Source organism: Watersipora subatra, chromosome 1 (genome assembly GCF_963576615.1).
Source record: "Watersipora subatra chromosome 1, tzWatSuba1.1, whole genome shotgun sequence".
NCBI lineage: Eukaryota > Metazoa > Bryozoa > Gymnolaemata > Cheilostomatida > Watersiporidae > Watersipora > Watersipora subatra.
Genome location: NC_088708.1, coordinates 62639025 through 62659401, shown reverse-complemented (window position 1 = coordinate 62659401; position 20377 = coordinate 62639025). Strand labels below are relative to the sequence as shown.

General features: G+C 34.3%; 1 protein-coding gene across 2 annotated transcripts; it reads right to left on the bottom strand.

Moving 5' to 3' along the window:
* Positions 1–336: 336 nt before the first annotated feature.
* Positions 337–13316, bottom strand: LOC137410536 (uncharacterized). Of its 2 annotated transcripts, none has more exons than XM_068095967.1 (7): positions 13202–13316; positions 11185–11270; positions 6390–6468; positions 4687–4849; positions 3110–3217; positions 1733–2062; positions 337–1001 (listed from the first exon to the last, which is right to left on the bottom strand). In XM_068095967.1, exons 1-7 carry the CDS (start codon positions 13202–13204, stop codon positions 730–732), a joined length of 1041 nt encoding a protein of 346 aa, XP_067952068.1. In that variant the 5' UTR covers positions 13205–13316; the 3' UTR covers positions 337–729. The 2 variants fall into 2 exon arrangements, with proteins under 2 accessions (XP_067952068.1, XP_067952069.1); XM_068095968.1 differs by having other exon boundaries at positions 3110–3205.
* Positions 13317–20377: the final 7061 nt, after the last annotated feature.

Genomic DNA, 20377 nt, shown 5'->3' with positions numbered 1-20377 from the left:
ACTAAACTTATAAGTACATAAGGTCCTATACCCTCTGTTACATGTGTGCATTCATGTTTGCACTGAACTTATAAGTACATAAAGTCCTATACCCTCTGTTACATGTGTGCATTCATGTTTGCACTGAACTTATAAGTACATAAGGTCATATACCCTCTGTTACAGTTGTTCATTTATGTTCACACTAAACTTATAAGTACATAAGGTCATATACTCTCTGTTACATGTGTGCATTCATGTTTGCACTGAACTTATAAGTACATAAAGTCCTATACCCTCTGTTACATGTGTTCATTCATGTGAGCATATGCGAAAATAAATAGCAATCATTGTTTTAAAGCTTTTACATTGCATAAACAAAGATTTACTGACAAAAGGTCATGCAGATGTTTAAGTGAAGTTCTTCTCTAGAGTGTTTGCATTGTGGAAGCCTGATAAAATAATTTTCTTTTGTAATAATTCTTGGTACAACCATTATAAATAGAAAAAAGGAACACAAAAACATCAATTAGTATTAAGACAAAGGTATGTTTAGTCATATTACCTCATCATCATTTGTGTTGTTTTTATCCTTTTCAGTTGAAACTGTTACACCTACTGCACTGTTATGGATGTTACAAGAAAGTAAAGTAACCGTTTCTGGTAGACCTAGAAAGCATGTTGTGTGCAAAAATGAGGCTAACACATGTACTATACAATTTGATTCTGGAGATTGTTTAGCCCTCTGACTCACCTCATGCCACAAAGTGTTGCTACGCATTGTTCATATTTTTTACCAATAATATTGTATATATAATCATGATCAGTGTCCCATGAACATCTTACTACAACTGCATCTATAGCGATCTCTTTGCAGTCCCCTTCAGGCTCCTCCGCGTGTCTTGAATATACAAATATAGGAGATACAGCTCCAACCTGTTGAGGCATCTTTGAATCAGTCCAAAAGGAGTAGAATCCTCCACAACTTCTCAATGGTGGACAGGTGTTTAGGAGACGATTGCCTTTGAAATGCAAGGACAGTTCATAATGTATTTGCTGTTTGCTGCTTGATGCAACTCTGCATAAGCAGAACGGTTTATAGCTGCTTCATTTTATTGCTGCTTGTCGCAATAGAATACATTATTCTACTTGTAAAGGAAAGGAACTTATTTTATGTTGAATTATAAAATACTAAAAGACAAAAATTCATTGACAGGTTTTCACTGCATCAACTCAACTTAATTCTGTAATGTCTGCAGGCTTTTCACAAGGACTTATATCCCACTGAAGCATTTAAATATGTGACTGATGTCAAATAATATATATATATATATATATATATTTTTATATATATATCTATGAGGCAACTTAGTTGTTTTATGGCAGGAAGTCAACTCTCATTGGTAATGGGATTTGTGTCCCTTGCCTGAGCTCTGAGCTGCACTGATGAGGCTTAATCGTATATCAAGGACGTTTATCAAACTGAAGTATTTAAATATGTGACTGATGCCAAATAACATACATACAGTTTTCCTTTGCATATCTTCTGATGAACCGCTTTGCCTTCACTGAAAAAACCTTACTTGTTATGGAAATTAAAAAACTTCTGTCTAATTGAAGTTACATATATGAATAGAGAAGAGCTAATCAGGAGCAAAACTACATGAAAGGAAACTATCGAAATGGCTTCATAATGATAAATTATAATAACTAATTATACTATAGAGTATATTTTCAAGTTTGATTGATTTACCTGCTTCTCCTGTAAACCTGAACCATTTCAAGTTTTCATGGAAGTCACAGGCATATCCGTCATTAGCATGTGGCCCAAATCCTGGTCTTATGTCTGATCCATTGTGATCCATCCTCCAGCTACGAGTTAGATTTGTTGCGGTCTGGCAAGCTTGAAGGTCACCAATTGCTGCACTGTCATTGGAAAAAGGTGTTGAGGATACAAAGGAGTCATGGTGAGTGCTTTCAGCTGTTGCGACAACAGAGGTTGTACTTGTCCAATCATCGTCTTCAGTGTAAACAAATTTGGTGGTAGTAGAAGTTTCTAGATTCTCTGAAAAGTCTCTTTTTCCTGCGAGTAAAAAAAGAATGCAATCAAAACACATTTCAGGTTGAAGCAACTCAGATTTTGTTCTTACTTTGAAAAAAAACAATGTTTTTCACGATCCCCATAAAGTTGAAATAAGTAGATTCTATAAACTTTCAATCAATCCTACAATAAATCAGCAACTGTCTGCTAGGAAATATTTTTATGCATTGCTAATAGAATTTAGCTGATAATATGACATGAGCCTCACACAGAATGCCCATACTATCACAAGCAATTACACTTGTTATAAAAGCGCTTGAAAATGCTAACTGTTGGACTGCTGGCAGCTGCACTATTTAGTAAGATAGGATAAGGCGCTGGCCACTATTAAAGTTTACGCTAGCAGTGAGAGGGATGTAATGCTGCATCTCTTGTTCTACAGATATTGAATTATGGGTTAATATCCTTTTGCTTGTTTTCTATTGTAATATTGTATTTTTATTATTTGCTCTAAGCTATCAGGAATTTAGTTCTTGGAAAGCAAATACAAATTTAAACTGGTTTGCTGGTATTAATACAACAGCCTTATAAGTACAGCTGCAATAGCATGAATTAGTCCACTAATGGTTAAACTATTCTGACATACGCCAGATGGCTAGATAGTTTCAAAAGAGTTCCACCCATTTTATTTGTCTCACTTGGCACTGCCAGCGATGCGTTTAATCTGTACCATAATGATAAATGGCTCTATAGCCATATATTTATAGTTGCTGTCATCAAATATACCCACATGTATTATCACAGTTTTATGTTTAGTTTCTCACAAGTGTACTGGATCTTCTTTAAAAAAACCAAAAGGTTTTCTTATCACGCTTGTATCTGAAACACAATTAAGATAACTAAACGACTATAGATTTGCAATTTAAATTATACAGTTACGCTTTAGTCAGAAATACTGAACAACTTTTAATACCTAATAGAACATGATTTAATAAAAAGGTCTATACATGCATCATAAGCAAGATCAATAACATTACATCTCTGACCGACTTTGGTAGGTGTGCACATGTAGTTTGTATTTAGACTAACCTGATAAATACTTTCCCATGAAGGTAAGTCCTCCAACAATGAATATGACAAACAGACAGATGATAATGATGATAACCACGATGAATTTCTTCTTCTCTATAACAACATCTGCAATTCCAACATACTGAGTAATTTGAAGCAATTTTAGCAAAACAAGAATTCTTTTGTTGCAATAGTTTTAGAAAAACAATGTGTAGAGTTAATAAACCATCAACATATAACTATTAAAATAGACAAAATAAGATGAAATTGTTGGACATCATTTTTCGACTATGTTTTGGTAAAAATTGATTTTGTTGTCAACCACACCTATATTTGACTATCAACTACTGAGTACTTATGAAAATATCAATTTTATCAAAGAACAAAAGCAAACTAACAGAGTTTTTTTTTCAGTAGACAAAATACCTTGTCCAAACTTGAGGGAATCACAAACTGAAAAGACTCGCTTTGCTTTGCACATTCAAAGGAAGCAAACAAACATTGAATGGGCAGAATCAGATGATATCTTTAGTTGGCAGATAATGTTTTTGTGAAGCCATGCTTGTATTTGGTTTTTGTCTTTTTAAACATGCTATCATAATTATACATATAATGAATATATAAGTTTAATAAAGAACTTCCTTGTGACGTTCTGTTGAAGTAGCATGTTTAAGGTAAATAAATCATCAATATTTCTATACATCTTGTAAAACTTGGAAAATATTTTTAAAAACTTTGTTGGGATTGAGGAGAGTTTTAAAAATAAAAAGAATGTGATTTGCGTATACATTTAGCATTTGCAGTAGTTGTTTTATCCTCGGTTTGCTAGAATGCTGTTAAGATAACCAAGATATTTAAATGCAGAGCTCAAAGTATGAATCAAATAGCATGGTTATATCAAATATAATTATAATAAATATAAATAAATATAATTTGATAGTTTTCATTTTATTTCCTCTACCTGCCATTTTTATTTATAGATGGGATTTTTTATTTTTTCATCTCTATTTTAGTATATAATATGACTTCTGAATCCCGAAGGATTCTGAAAACCCAACAAGATTCTGAAGGTACTTAAGGTTGCAGTTGTACGCAAAACACATCATTCTGTGAATTCCTATAGCAAGTAATTTGCTTCAAAACATTTCACCACTCTGTTCTCTTGTTAAACATTTGTCATTACATATTAATTGGAAGAACTAACTACTTGGTCATAAAGAGTGGAAAGCAATGAGTTAAAAATGTTTAATGTTTTACTGTAAATTAAGTTATGACAAAGCTTTAGCGTTCACATAAACATGATATACAGCATTATGCAGAGTGCAACAATGATATTTCATATTTCGAGTCCTTACACAAATAATCATCTTTCAAAGGATCAATATATGGCACAATGAACAGCACAATGAATGACTGGTAAACTTTAAGTACCATTTTAATGTATCCATCTGCAGTCTAGTTAAAAAACAAATTTTATAAAAATGTTCAATGTGTTTTAAATTTCAGACTTTTAGATGTCCTAATCTTTCACTTTACTAGTGTGATTGTCACCACTACTGCCAAGAGTTGTGATTAGAAACCAGCTATGAGCATACTTTGTGATGCAGATCCTTGTGAGGCCCTTGGTGGGGCTTTTGGTGGGACCCTAGCAGGGGCCCTTGCCGGGGCTGTCGGAGAGTGTGACCTCGATCTAGGTTGAATAACCGCATGTGCAGGTACATCTGTGCGCACATTCTGAGGAGCAATTGGGCCTGTCAACTGTAGCATGCATCATGACATCAGAATTTTTAGAGGCTGCCAGGTAGAGGCAAGATTCAATTAGCAAGCAACTATGTACTTCTCATACATCAGGTGATACTAGGTATATACTAAACAGTATTTCTTCTCGAAAACTTAGTTTTTTTAAAGTTAAATGTTAGAAACAGGTAATGAAGGAATAGTGAAGGAATAAAATTAACCTCACAATACCCAGACCACATAAGCCCCAGACAGGCTCTTTAATGTATTACTTCATTTCACACCATTTCGCACCTCGATTTTATCACATGAAAACAAAAAGAATTGGGGTTTTTTTGGTTAATTAAGTCTTTTCATTTTGTGGTATATTGTCATGTTAGAATATTTCCAGCTTGATAGCTTTGGTGTGCTTAAGAAGTTTACTCAAAGTAGGAGTGAGCCAAATTAAAATGCCTACCAGGTCAAATGACTTGATGTAAATTGACCTAATTTAGTATCATTGTGTAGCAAAAGGATTACTCTTTTTGGACCAAATAAAGGTTTTCCACAATTTTATTTATGATAGGGCAACTCTACAAAACTGTTGCTACATCTATGTCATATCATATAATGTAGGGTTAAAAGAGAGTTTTAGATGTTGCAGCTATCATACTTTCAGTGCAGTGTTAGCCTTTTGATAGCTAGAAACTTGAATAGTAGATTTCTAGCCAGCACATGAACATTTTAGTCTTTAGAATGGTATAAATTCTGGTCCCCATATTGGTTGTGAGACTCCAGCAGCAACCTTTCACAGTAAAACAAAATGGTGAAAGACTCATCTACTATTATCCTATCAGCTACTTGTTAAACACTACTCAGATGTTATCACATAAGTCTGTATTGTCGACAATCACATCATAAAGCTGCAATACTGATACAAAGACTTTTAAAAATAGCTGTTCTCATGCAACAGGAGATGAAAGTTGTTAGATACAATTATTAATACATATTAACCTTGATATCTTTGGAGATAGCAATTTTTTCTAACTTTCACTTGTTCAATATTTCTTAAAACTGTTTTTTCCTGTGGTTTGCTTGATAAAGTTGAATAGGATGTAATGCTTGTGATCAATATTGGTACTCGGGGAAGTCAAGGTGTTCATTTCGTATAGATACGTGGTGAGCGTTTCACCAGGGCCGGTATGGGGAATGACAACTTTTATGGTCTTCTCTACACTTCTCGCCTTCTGCCTCATTGTATTGAGACTAAATGAGTCAACCTTATTTGGCAAACCCTTTCAAATCTTCATTATAATTATTTCTAAATTATCAAAATTAAATGCAGAAACAACAGTAGATGCCTTGACAAGTTTGACACAGCAACAGCATATGTTGCACTCAGAGAGGCTTTTAATAATTCTATAACTAAATTATATTAGTTTTGTGGCCAGCAGTTTAAAAACAGTTGCTTATGTCATAAGAGTTGTTTACCTTCACATTATATGATTTTTAGATTAGTTACATGTGAGCAGTTTCTTGTTAAGCTAAATATCTGACACAAATGATAATTTGAAATAATTACCTCTAAAGAATTGTTAGACTGATGAAGTGAACTCTGGTAGCTTGTAAATCCCGCATTATCAAAATCTCCATTAGTTGGTCTGCAGAGTTCAAGGAGAACATCATACATTAGATTAAAGTTGTCATACAAAACTGTATGTTTGAAACATTGTTAAAACTACTGAGAGAGTTCAATGCATGAAGTGAAAACAACCAACTTGTTTAATAAGCCGAATCTATAAGTCTAAAACCGCTAAAATTTGTTTGGGCGTCAGCAGAGGCTACATATCAATTCATAGCAATGATGAAACCAAAATGCAGCAGTGAGCCTAAATTTGAACAGCACTAAATAGTGTGTCTCCCAGTAAAATTGTAAACAAGAACTTTCAAAAGATAAGTTAACTAGCTGACCTCATAATAATCACTGTGTAATGAGACAATATCACTCGCAAACAAATAGGGTGTTAAACATAAATGTGAAGTCAAGAAATAGTGAGGAGGTTGCTATTGAAGCATAACACAACAAGTTCAAGCATAAAAATATGTTTACTATATATATTGAATTTTCTTCTTAGAATTTATGGCCATGTCAAAATCTACAGCTATTGGAATAAACCCCTCTTTTAAAGGTCATAATCCAACCCTTACCGGACAAAAGTTTTGATGGTGTAATCAAACTCCAAGTTATCTAAGCTTTTGTTTTAAAGAATAGAGAAAGCATAATATTATTATGCTTTATTAGTTATCTTGAGGTGTTGACTAATGTTCTAAAAAAAGAATCAAGGAGATTGACCCACTAGAAGCTGAGATATAGCCAGCCAAACACAGGTCTACCTAATAAAGAATCAGAGGAAAACCCTTCAAAAATCCCGAAAACTGTGACGTATAAAATCGACTTAATGGTCATGTGCCGGAGTTGCGCACCCTTACCGCCGTTATGTATAATGATTGTTTCGGCTACGAGATGTGAAACGCTTCTCGCGATAGTAAATAATTTACATACTAGCTCTGGGTTCTCAGAAAAATCAACCAAACATTGTGTGGTAAAGGCATTTGCCCACAACCCCTCGCCATGATTTTTCAAAGCAGAAGAGCAGATGTTGACTATTGTGCTTCAAACTTTAACTCGATCTCCACGGATTTGCTCCGAAGATCATCTGTTCAACGAACGGCGCGTGTATAGTCTATATGCGATATCCGCGAGTTGCAGTTTGTTAGAATAAGAAATAGGAATGGGACTTTTTGTTCCTTCATCATTTTTCTACTGTGTATCTACTGCAGCATTCTTCTACTGTGTATCTACTGCAGCATTCAGTTGATTTTCATGATTATCGTCACTATTAACAGACTGGAAGTTCACTACAGCAATAATCTTAAAAAGACTAACTTGACCGTGCTGCTCTTGCTATAAGAAAAGAAAACGATAACTTTTGCTTTGATTTTTCTATTGATCTATTATCTTATCTATGATTATTTTTTATGATTTATATAATATTCATAATGCATATTATACAAAATAATAATATAACTGCGTATAGAACAAATGATGTAACTAATATAATTTGTAGAAAATTCCAAATGATAACCGAGATTGATGATTGATTTAATTGATTCCATTTATTAGCTATAATTAAAAAAATCTGAACAACGCTAAAGATGAGTCTGAATAGGGAAGCTAAGTAGGAGAACAACAAAACTGAGCTGAACTAGCAAGATAGCGAAATGTTGCGAAATAATAGATGCGTGTAATTATTTTATGCTAAAACTAATCTACACGTCAGAGGGACTGGTTCGGAATTCTAGGAGCGATGATTGTTAGGCCCAATTTGATTGTTCTATACTCCCAGGGATTAAACCAATTAAAACGCCGTGATTGTTATAAGAGAGCGCATTAGTTGGCTTAATTGACCAATGGCACACAAGTCGATTTCATACGTCATATATTGATGATTACCAAAACACTTTTGTTTTTTGGTAGACCTGTGTTTGGCTGGCCATATCTCAGCTTCTGGTTGGTCAATCTCCTTGATTCTTTTTTTAAAACATCAGTCAACACCTCAAGATGAATAATAAAGCATAATAATATTATGCTTTCTCTATTCTTTAAGACAAAAGGTTTTAGTATAATCTATGCTTTCAATGGTATGCTGGTTTAGAGATCAAACAGTTTTTCTAGTAGAATAGAAAAACTATCTGAAAGTGTTTTAAATCACAAGCAGAGTTAGAAGGTCACTTCTTAGGTTGCTGCATAACTGTATCTCTCCTATTTTTTGAACTGTATAAAGAACATTGGACTATCATGTCTAGAAACTTTTGCAATAAATAGATATGAGGCTGATAAATTTCACTTAGCTTTCTCTCTATGAACCCAAGAAGTAAGCAATATTTGCAACTCTAGTGCTAGAAAGAAATACCAAGTAAAATGTGCACAATACCTACAGTCAGCTGCAGGAGCTATGCACAATCTACTTCACAAGCTAGTAGTAAGGAGAGGGCAGAGTAGCGGTAAGCGCTCTTAATCTTGCGCCACACATGTATCAAGAGATTAAGTATCAACTATTAGGGGATTTCCCTGCTGGCAATCAAGGAACTGTCTCTATTTTAGAGAGCAAGCAAAAACATTTTTCACTTGTTTGTTGCTATGATGCCATTATTTTATTTAGCTTGCAGACTCAAACATTGTTGTCAAGACAAATAACATTAGTTTTAAGTTGCAAATAAGGCTAAATTGAATGTGTTTTAAGAAGCAATTTGTCACAATTTGAAGAAAAGATAAATAAAGATTTCTAATGACAGTTTTAAGCATTCACCAGTACTGGCTGCTCTCACAGAAGCCTATGTTCACAGGAACTACCAAAAACCACATACTTTTAATCTGTGAACAAATTGAGATGTTCTCTTAATTGCTTATTAGTTGCAGTGTTGGCCAAATGAAACTGTATAAGGAACTTTGGACTATCATGTCTAGAAACTCTTGCTATAAAGAAATGCGAGGCTAATAAATGACACTTACCTTTCTCTCTATCAAACAAAGAATTGCGTAATATTAGCAACCCGTAGTGCCAGAACGAAATGCCAAGTAAAATGCACACAATACCTACTCTGCACACAAATCTACTTCGCAAGCTAGTAGTCGGGAAAGGGCAGAGTAGCGATAAGCGCTCTTAATCTTGCGTCACACATTTATCAAGAGATTAAGGATCAACTATTAGGGGATTTCCCTGCTGGCAATCGCGGTAGCCTACTGTCCCATTTTAGAAAGCAAGCAGAGATTTTTCAATTGTTTGTTGTTATACAAGTATTTTGCTCTCTTCTGTTTCTGATGAAACCAATGTAGTTTTTTAAATGTTTTGACAGTCTTACGTTTATATTTGTTGAGTATCCTTCTGATCTTTTAAAATGAATGCATCACTAGAAACTATTTTACTATTTGCTTTGGTTTTTTAAGCCAATCTATGTCGGTTGTAGTATTCTATTCTATTTAAGGGTTGATGCTAGGCAGGGAGTGGCTTTTAACTGAGATGTCTCTTTTGATCAACCAATTTACAAACAAAACTACAACCTTTTTTTATAGATTTATAAATGTTGCCAAAACAGGACACATAAATTAACTTTACCAATAGAAGAGTTTTTAGTTTGCCATAACTTATAAGGAAAAGTTTTCATTTGTTAACATTTTAGGCTATAGCTAAGACGAGCCCTCTGAGCAACTTTTGTCAGCTTTACAAGAAACAGAAAAAAGTTGTTATCAGCTTTATCATTTATAACACTTGCTTTTCCACATTTTGTTGCAACCTATGGTTAAGTCCAAATTATTTTGTAGTAGTCTCAATATGACACGGGAGAAGGGGGTCTTCAGAAGCAACCCACATTGATAAAACCTACCCAAATTCTTTACATACTACTTTTTAAAATTATCCAAATACTCAAAATCCCTGAAACATTAATTTACGTTACATAAATTAAAATTGCACTCTATTTGAGCACAATGTCTAAATTACATTAGTCCAAAATGTATAGTTAATGGAAACTAAAACATAAACTTTCTGGAAAGAGTTTGTTTTTAGTCAGATAAACTGGTTTGGTCTGGTTAAATAGTAAATTCGTACAAAGTTTTATTGTCTTTGATGCAAAATTCTCACATTTTTTATTCTAGAGCCATATAAGCATCAGAATGTTTTCATGCACACATTACAGTTATTTGGTTCCAAAAAATTCACCATGTCTTACTCGGCTGGGTTGTAGGTTGAAAATATGTGGAAATTTGATTGCAAGCTCTTGAAAGCTGAAAAACAAACAGGTAATCGCCACCACAAAACTGCCATAGACTAGAATTAGTTTATCTTTCTGACATAGTCAATCCATTGGGTTATTGTTTTGACATGAGATGTTCTCACATAAATTGAAAGGCCAATAAAAGGCTCAATGTAAAACTTCTCTTAGCACTATTTTAGGACAAACACTTCGAGTTTTATCGAAAAGCCCGTATCAAATATAGATGCTCATTACTTTACAGTTTTGTTTCGGCTTGGTCTAATCGTCTAAAAGAAAGACATGATGAATCTTTTGATACCAAATAACTGTATTGTGAATTTTGTTGCAAGTCAACCTTTAACACTGTTCCTACTGGAAAATTTTAGAACTTCCAAAAAGATGGAGTTTAGCAAAAGAGAAGGCATTCAAGATGCAGACAATGTATTCTTTGCCAAAATTGTTTTGGTGCGTGTATACCAATTATCATCCTTTTTTATAAGTGATAGGAACAAGAACTCTAGAATTAATCCTGTCATGTTGATTTCAAAATCTTTTAAACTCACCCAACTGAAGGATCACCAATCATAGAGATGTAGCCAGCCTCAGCATCCCGTTGCGCTCTAGTTTTTGGCAGTCTCACTCTTTCTTGCTAAAAGTATAAAAAAATTCCCCTAATTAGGACTCAACACTGAGCACTTGCTTATCAGGAATTTTATAATGTTTGCGATGATATGTATGTTGCCAGGAGCTAGAAGTGCTCCAGCAAAACTTGTATATAAGAACCAGGGCAGTTTCAGGCAGGTGACCCTTTACTGTTAATACAACTTCTTAGCTTACGATTATTGGAAAAAAGACCTCTATATAAAATCCTTCAATTTCGTCTTTTTATATTGTTATCTTATTGCCAATCATGTTTCTGTTTTCACTGCTGATGACATTTATAATTGCTTTTACTGCTTGTTACAGCTCTATATAAGTATTGACATAGCTCTTGTCAGATGAAGAGCAGCGAGGCACACTTATAAGGATAAATACGCATACAATTTAATGATTCTCTGCTTTGTGGCCTATATTCAAGGATTAATGCTTAATCCATTGACAGATAAATGTTTATTATGAATTATATGAAGGTTACAAAGGTCCAAAAGAGTGTTTGGGTTTCTTGCTAAGAACAGAAAATAAAATGGCTGCTTGTGTTGTTGTTTGATTTTTTCTATAGTTTAAAATATCGATAAACTGATTATTAAATTTATAATAATTAAAAAGATTTAGAGTGACTTAAAGACTAGTTCTTAGCATGGATCAGCTAATTACAAATAACACAAGTGGTACTAGCAAACAATTTATCTATTGGTTGCTATATAAGCTGTGTAGGCTTCAATTGCCTGTAGGCTTGCACAAGCTGTACAAGCCTGGCCGCACCTACTCAGTGAATAATATCAGAGGCCTAAAACTTGAGCAATAATAAGCATTGTCCTTTATGTTTATATATGCGATATTCTATCATAAAACTTGCATAGAGAGTAGATGTTTTTAAAACAATGTTTATTAGTTTGATTGGTACAAGGATGCTTTTAGGCATTACTAGGATTAAGCCCAGCAATATTCACAGTTACTTTTCATTTTCAACACAGGTAGCCCACAGATAGGTTTTTAAGTGACAGGTTCTCAGGAGCTAGACAGAGTCTTAAAATCAAATGTTTTTTTGCAAAGTGGTGAAAAGTAGAGCATATGCGTGTGAGGTTTGCATGAAATCAGTCAAAACCTATGACAATTCATACCATTTTCTCAGACTACCACAATTGCGCAACCACACACACACTCATTTGAAAGTAGCTTCATATTTTATTTTAAGTTCAAATATCTTTATTAATACTATTATATTTTATTAGAAAACACACTTGCAAATATCTTTCATTGCAATGGCAGCAAGACCAATAGTAGTAAGATCAGAATCAGCTACCGTGAGTTTATTGGCATATAATTAGTGTCCTTATGTTTGCACATTATCTTTTCAGATTACTTGAAAAGAAACAAGAAACATCTCCAAAATGTTTCATTTGTTAACTTGTGTTGGCTGTTACAAATGTATTACTACAGCAGCCATTTTGGCAAATTTATTATCCCCATAAACGAAGTATTCACCTCAAACAGGAAACCTTACGCCGATATTATAGTCACAAAGGAGAAGGCTAACCTATATGTGGAACAACAGGTCTAAAGTTTTAGAAGCTGAGTAAAATCTTGAGTGGTTTGACTCGATACAAACATCGTTGAGTAAATACATGGTGAAAAGTTATAATAAAACTATCTTTTTACGATATCCTTGCTAACTTAGCAGAAATTCATGTAAAGTTGTTTGTGAAAAGTGCTCACGATTTGTTTGCATTTCAACTACATGGATTGTTAGGCTCCCTTGAATATTCTCCAAATCTAAGCATAGCCTAAAACTTCCAGAAACATGTTTGATATAAAGATTTGTGGCAACATCTAAAAGAATATTGCCATTTGCTGATCAGCAGGTTATGTCTATTGAAACCATTAGGCAGCTCAGTATATAAATACTTAAAGATACCATACCATTTCATAAGCAGCCCTTTGATAATATTCGGCAATCTGGTGTTGTTTATTTTACTGCAGCTAAACCCTCATACTAAAGTATAGTTTATAGAGGCTCTTGAGTCAAAGAGACAGGTAATAGGTAATGAAGGTACTAAATAACGTCCACATTCTGTAGGACTGAGAGTGTTCTGTCCATTCAAGTGTAACCACAAATGGTAGAGAGGGATTACGTGTAGATGTTTACCCCAAATAACTAAGGACTGTTATACTTATCTAAACAGAGTAAATTATTTAAATATTTCTCATAAGATCCAAGGCTAAATTACGGTATCAGGAAAAACATTTGTTGTTAAGTTTGTGTTTCATACTCAGCTAACCATAGATAGTGCTGAGTTCTGAAACTAAGAAATTCTGTATCAGTATCTGCATTAGACTGTCGCCATAACATAATGTTTGCAAATTCATATTTTAAAACTGATGTTTTATGTCATCTATGCAATAGACTAAAATAAAAATCTGGTAACAGAAATTCTAACTAGAAAAAAAGCTATGTATAATATGCCAACAAAATATGAGATCAATTTGCTAACGAAAAAACATGCTAGCCGCTAGAACTAGGTTCTATGTCGACAGAGAGCACTATTGCACTCGTTATGTCTACACTTGTTACCTCCAATTTAAAAGGTTATTGGAGTCTTATGCACTTTTCGTCCTTATAAGAAAATGATGATTAGGATCTGTTTTGTGTGGTTTGTATGGTAGGACAACCTTAACTACAAGTTTAGTGATAGCCTAATAAATCTCAAATTCTATTTACATGATACAACACAGAGTTGTATCACGTAAATATATTCTTAATATTGTGCACGTCCATTATTATTCATATGTTGCTGGTCTATTATAGAATAAATACAAAGAAAATATTGGTAGGCAGCAGCTATATAATGCATATTTTCCACCACCAGATAATCAATAAAAGATAATGCTAGTATGTACTGGCAGATAGATAATATATTCTACAGCGTTGTGCCTTTCAAGAGTCTTTTTGTATAGATTCAGTCCATTTGTTGATATTATAGTGTGTTTTATACCTGTACAGTGTAACGCTTCTCAGGTAAGCAGCGTGTATTTTTAGTTTTACAGTGCAGGAGTTTTAATCTGGGTAACATAAAATTTCTTTTTTGCTTTGTGATTGCTCTTGTTGTTTGCCATTTTAGCTCAGAATATTCTCGTCGCAAACAATTTTTGCAACTTAACACTTGTGCGTGTGAGTTTATTACTTGTACTTTTAGCAGTTCTTACTAGACTGTCAACAACCCATGTGATTGCCAACAAAAATACATTACATATTTAGGCTCCAGGGAGCCAAGGTTATCAGCTCTTTTGTTTACAAGAACTAACAAAGTTCAGAGCCAATAAGGAACTTTGCTATAGCAACATGAGATCGCTTGACAAACTTTTAACCCACGTCTCCAATGCCGACTTTGTGTACAATTTCCAACCTGAACTAAATCCCAGCAAGTTGTAGTTGAAATTGGCCAATGGCAAACTAATCCTTATAGGCACATTATTGGCAAAAGCTAATGAATTTGGCATATCAAATTTTTCCGATGTATTCATTGATTAGCCTTGTTCCTTTGAGTGGCTCCAATCATCTGCAAAGTAACACCTAAGCAAGCTGCCTGACTAAAAATTGCTCAGCTCACCCATCATTGAGAAAGGCATATAAATTATATCTTCCAAGAATCCTGATTAAACACCAGCAAAGTCAGCAGCCCTCGTTGAGAATGGCGATAAAAAGCAATAACGGCAACAATGATCATCATAGCCACACCCAGTCCTCTCTTACATACCCAGTCCTCTCGTCAAGGTTGACTTGCAACAAAATTCACATTACAGTTATTTGATATGAAAAGATTCACCATGTACTACTCTGTTGTGTTGAAGGTGCAAAATATGTGGAAATGTGATTACAAGCTCTTAAAAGCTCAAAAACGAACAGTTAATCGCAGCCACACGAGACCGCCGTAGTTTGGATTCTCTTTCCAAAACGGCTCAAATGTAACGTAGCTGTGGTAGATGGTTTCTGTTTACCCTTTCATGCAACTTTATTCATCGAAATATTTTCACAAATATACATCACACATTTAATAAAACCATGTCTATTGTTCTTACGCGTCTGTTTTATCGTCATTGTAATGCTGTCACTTTTAGCAGTGATATCTTATAACTTACCGTAAAAATTCGTGAAATTTTTTTAGCCTTAGCTTGAAGGAGTACATATCATTGTCTGATAATCATGACGAGCCTGTTGGTCACCTGTGATAATCGAAAAGTGCTGCAGAAATTATTTGCGAAGTATTGGGTCACATGATCAGATTACGACTTGCCGATTAGACCAAACCGAAACAAAACTGTAAAGTAGCGAGCATCTATATTTGATACGGGGTCTTCAGTAAAACCCGAAGTGTTTGTCATAAACTAGTGCTTCGATAAGTTTTATATTGAGCTTTTTATTGGCCTTTCAATTCACATGAGAACATCACGTGACAAGACAATAAATAAATTTCATGACTACGTCAGAGAAATAAAGAGATTCCAATCTATGGCGGCTTTTCGTTTTTGAGCTTTTAAGAGCTTGTAATCACATTTCCACATATTTGGCACTTACAACACAACAGAGTAAGACATGATGAATCTTTTGATACCCAATAACTGTAATGTGAATTTTGTTGCAAGTCAACCTTTAAGGATTGGCTAATAATAATAGTCTTTTGTCAAAATGGTTCCACTTCCGCTTCAAAAAAATATTTCTCTTTCACCTTCCACACTGCACCAACTTTTTCAGGCATTTCTTAATTCTTCCAGAATGAAGGCTATGCTCTACAACTATGCAATAGCAGGCAAGATGCAACAATACGATTACCTATGAGTATGTAGGTCATCTGTGAAGTGACCCCTAGTGGTGGCTATTAAAAAGGATGAGTAGCTTTTTACATGAAAACTTTTTGACTTCTCAAGTATTTATTTACTAGTCGAGATAACTACGATCACTATATTAGTCATGCATAAGTAGTATATAGTCATAAAAGCAGTTCAATGTTACGTATTCAGAATTAAAATAATTAAAGGTTACCGCTGAGCTAATACAATCAGTAGTTATGGCAGTTGTCTTTTATGAGTTCACACTACTACAAGCTTTCACAGCAATGTATATTATCATCTGGCTAAAAAGCTGTTCAGCCAGTAGGGAGAAAACTAGACTTTGATCAAACAGCTAAAGGTAAGATATGAACTATCCCTAAGCTATATAGTTTAAAGTTTTGGTTTGAGTAAAATCTACTGTAATAAATTATTTGTTAGTGTAGTGAGGTGCTGGCTTGGCCTGAGGAACTGTTTTCCTCTGATTCAAGCCTTCCATAAGAAACGAGAGCATCTGACAACAAAAGAACCAGAACAAAGTTGTATTTTTTTTCAAAGGTGGCATTTACCATTGGGAACAGTATATACAGATAGCCAGCTTAGGTTATCGTCAATCAATGCACATCACTGCTGATCGGCAAAACATGTCCACCTTTAAACCTTGTGCCACACAGCAGGTGCAACAGTATTAAAAGACTGAAGGGCGACATTCCCAAAGCTGTTTCAAATGCTTTGTAAGCTGGATGACTGCTCCCATACCATTTATATTTTCTATCAATTATTTTCTTTACGCAAATCATGATGAAGAAATATCTTTTTGCTGGCGCAAACCACAAGATATATGCATAAGCCAAAAGTCTGCGTGGCAAGTGCAAATATGACTCAGACTTTTTTGTGTTGGTGGTGTCAGTTTTGACCCTGCGTTCTAATTATCTACACACCATGTGGGGTAACCACAGTGACGTAGCATGACGACTAGATAGGAAAAATGGGTAATTGTACCATAGGGGTACAGACGCTTAGGCGACGCAATCATTTCAATTTATAAAAAGAAAAGTGAAAAAATAATAGTACATGTACGTTCAAGAGTCTGCTTCAAAAATGTATGAAATCACTAAATTTAGTCATTACATATCAGGCTATATATAGCATGTATGTAGTTTATATCATGATTTATATTACATATCATGCTGATCACGCTAGCCCAGATATTTAACAGTGTAAGGGTAAGCTTTAACAAAAGCATCTAGCTTATTATTATGTTCTTATATATTGCTTATTATATTCATTTTCAATAATAAAACTAGGTTCTGCATCAACGTGTTCAATACGGTTTGATTAGCCATCTTTTAGGCTATATAGTCTACAATTTTGTTTTGGATTATCAAAGTTTTAGAGTTATCTCCTGTGAAGAAGAAATAATTTTTATGTTTTCAACCGTCAAAGTTTACATTGGCTTGCAAGAGATGTAAGTTTGCTCTTTGTGTGAGATGAAAAGACCCCATTACTGTGATTTATGATTTACTTATAGTAAGTATGATTTCACTATCTTTATTTCTTTAACACCCATGATATGGATCTAATGGCATTATAACGCAGACTCATAAGGCTAAATTGCAATTCCCACTCTCATGATTATTGAGATTTTATTTGAGTATGAAGAACAAAGGCTTTTTGTGACATGGGTGCCTGAGATATATCCATATTTTACTAATTCTGCAGCTTGCCGCAATTAGACTATACAGTGTCACAGAAAGCTTATAAAAAATAGTTTGTTCAAAATGATAGAATGACCTGCCCTGATGCCAAGTCACCCGTAAAGTAACTTAAAATACTTAACCAAATCCACCTCGTCACAAATATCGATGGCACACATACAACCTGTAGTGGGAGACAATTAGACCTGCAGTCAGCATCTCAAAGATTTTTGAGATAAATACTTAGCAGCAGATGTAGGTTATTGCTGCCATGTCCCCATCATAGACCATATTATTCATTTTAACATGCACTATAAATCTTTTATATACTCTTATGGATACATTAACAAAGGGTACTTTTTCATAAAATAATGAAAAATAGTACATGTACAGACATCGGGTTGAACAGTAATGACTGTTTTATTAAACAGTGGTGTAGGGCATTTCTTGCTATTATGTTTCTGTATGGCTGGAAGTGCAGGTTCATTCTGTATCTGTATGTGTCTGTTTAGTTCATTTCATTGAAAATTACATAACTGTGAGAGACAGAAGAAAATAGGTGTAATGAGAACCTACATGTGCATTAACATAGCTAGTCATGGAGCTGAGCAGTTAATTTATTTAAATGAAAAAATCTATGTGTATACTTTACTGCTGTAATTCGAATTATATCTGCTTGTACATTTTTGGTATTAGTAGAAGAAAATATTCAATTGCCAGTTTATAACCTGATAACTAATAGAAAGCTTGATCTAGTCATTTTCTATAGGATAGAGAAAGTCCATCGCTAGGTAATTTATCTACAATCGATAGATTATTTAGCATCAGGCCACTCTAAAAAAGCTAATGACGCAAACAATTGACATAATGTGGAAGTTTTATATAATAAAAATCAGGTTTAAGCATTTATATAAATATACCAAAAAGCAAATATCAAACACATTTATTAAAATGTATAGGGTAAATATTGTATGTATTCATTTTCACACTGCAACTAAAAGAAGCGTATAAGGCGGCTTAAGAGAGATCTACTAAAGAGTGTTCAAATATACGATAGTAGAACCAAGAATGGCCTAGTATAGTAATCCATCAATCAGGGCAGGTTATTGACTCAAGAATGCATCGCTTCAAGGTAGTTGAAGAAAGTTGAAAAAAGGAGGCAAAAAAAGTACTGGCTGTCTAAATGAGCAATCTGGCTTCTGGCAACTGGCAAGATTTAAAGCTGGGGAAACTGATTAACTGAAGAATTGTTGGGTGACGGATGATAGATTAATTTTAGCAGCTTCTTCTAAATAATAACTATTACATTTAGGTGAATATTTGGTACAAACTTAATACAATATGAAATTCTGCTGTGTATGAAAAACTTTTGTATCCAGATTAATGCTGACGTCAGCAAGTGAAAAGATACCAAAAAAGTAATAAATGTGTTATGAATAAATCTACCCATAGATTGACCATGTAGGCTGAGGAAGTTTTCCTCATTGGCTCAGTGAACCTCATTGAGGTTCACTCCTCAACCTGCGGAGGTTATATGCAGTGATGTAGTGCTACCGTAACTTTCCCTAACTTAGTTATGGTTAGAAAATTTGTGTGTTTTTTAAGTGTAACTATAGTTGGAGTTAAAAATTTTTAGACTGCCAATTCTCAAAGTATATTATAGCTCTATTTCATTTATTCAAGTACACTAATGTCATTATAGTCGACTATGTCACAGTAGTTGCTTGTCTTTCCCAGGGCTCTTGGCAACACTATATTCCTAAATTTTTATTATTTTCTCAACTTATTTATTACTACAGATGTGCTCATTTCTCATACCATATATATGATTTCAAAGCCCTGTAGGCTTTGGCGACGAGGGCTTTGTCCTGGACCCACTGGGTGCCTTACAGCGCCAACCAGGCCCCCAGCTGTTCCAACTGTCACTGCGTGGCGGTGGAGTTGCGTTGCGACTCTTGGTCGCCTACATCCAATTATTTCAACTTTACAGTTATGGTTAAAAAAAGGTTAGCACTACATCACTGGTTATATGTACTTATTATTTTAGTGCCGGGAAGTGTGCATATGCTTTGTTGCCTTTCAACTCATGTATCGATGTTATTTAGTAATAGAAAGCATTGGGATCAAGTTTAAAAACAAAATAATACATATCTAAATAAAAAGCAGGCAACATTGTGTTACATCAAGATCCACACCCAGTATATATGCGCTTTAGCAAATCTGCAAAAATCTTTCAGCCCGCCGCATTGCCTGTTTGTCTGAAGTTGTTCTCTTTCGAACCGAAAGTGTTGCCAAGCGTTTGTCTCTTTTTGGCCAATTCAAACGGTCAAGTGATGTGGACTGATACAAATAACCAATTATACATATCCATAATTATTCCTTGTTTTTGTATGAGTAGTCATTATATGTGTAGCCATTATCTAATCATACGTTGAGAGCAAGGCCTGTTTTTCATTCGAAACTCTTATGTACCTAGATATTCTCTTTAACCTGGTTGAACTTGCTAAGGCCCACCCTTTATGGATATAAATACCCTGCCTGTACGGATATGTTCATTCTTGTGCACAATACAAGA

What these genes read in the sequence shown, in the direction of transcription:
- LOC137410536 (XM_068095967.1), bottom strand. An exon ending in ACAAGGATCTGCATCACAAA is followed by an intron (nt 3,218 to 4,686) that starts GTATGCTCATAG and finishes TTGGAATTGCAG; the next exon opens with ATGTTGTTATAGAGAAGAAG. An exon ending in CAGGTTTACAGGAGAAGCAG is followed by an intron (nt 1,002 to 1,732) that starts GTAAATCAATCA and finishes TGCATTTCAAAG; the next exon opens with GCAATCGTCTCCTAAACACC.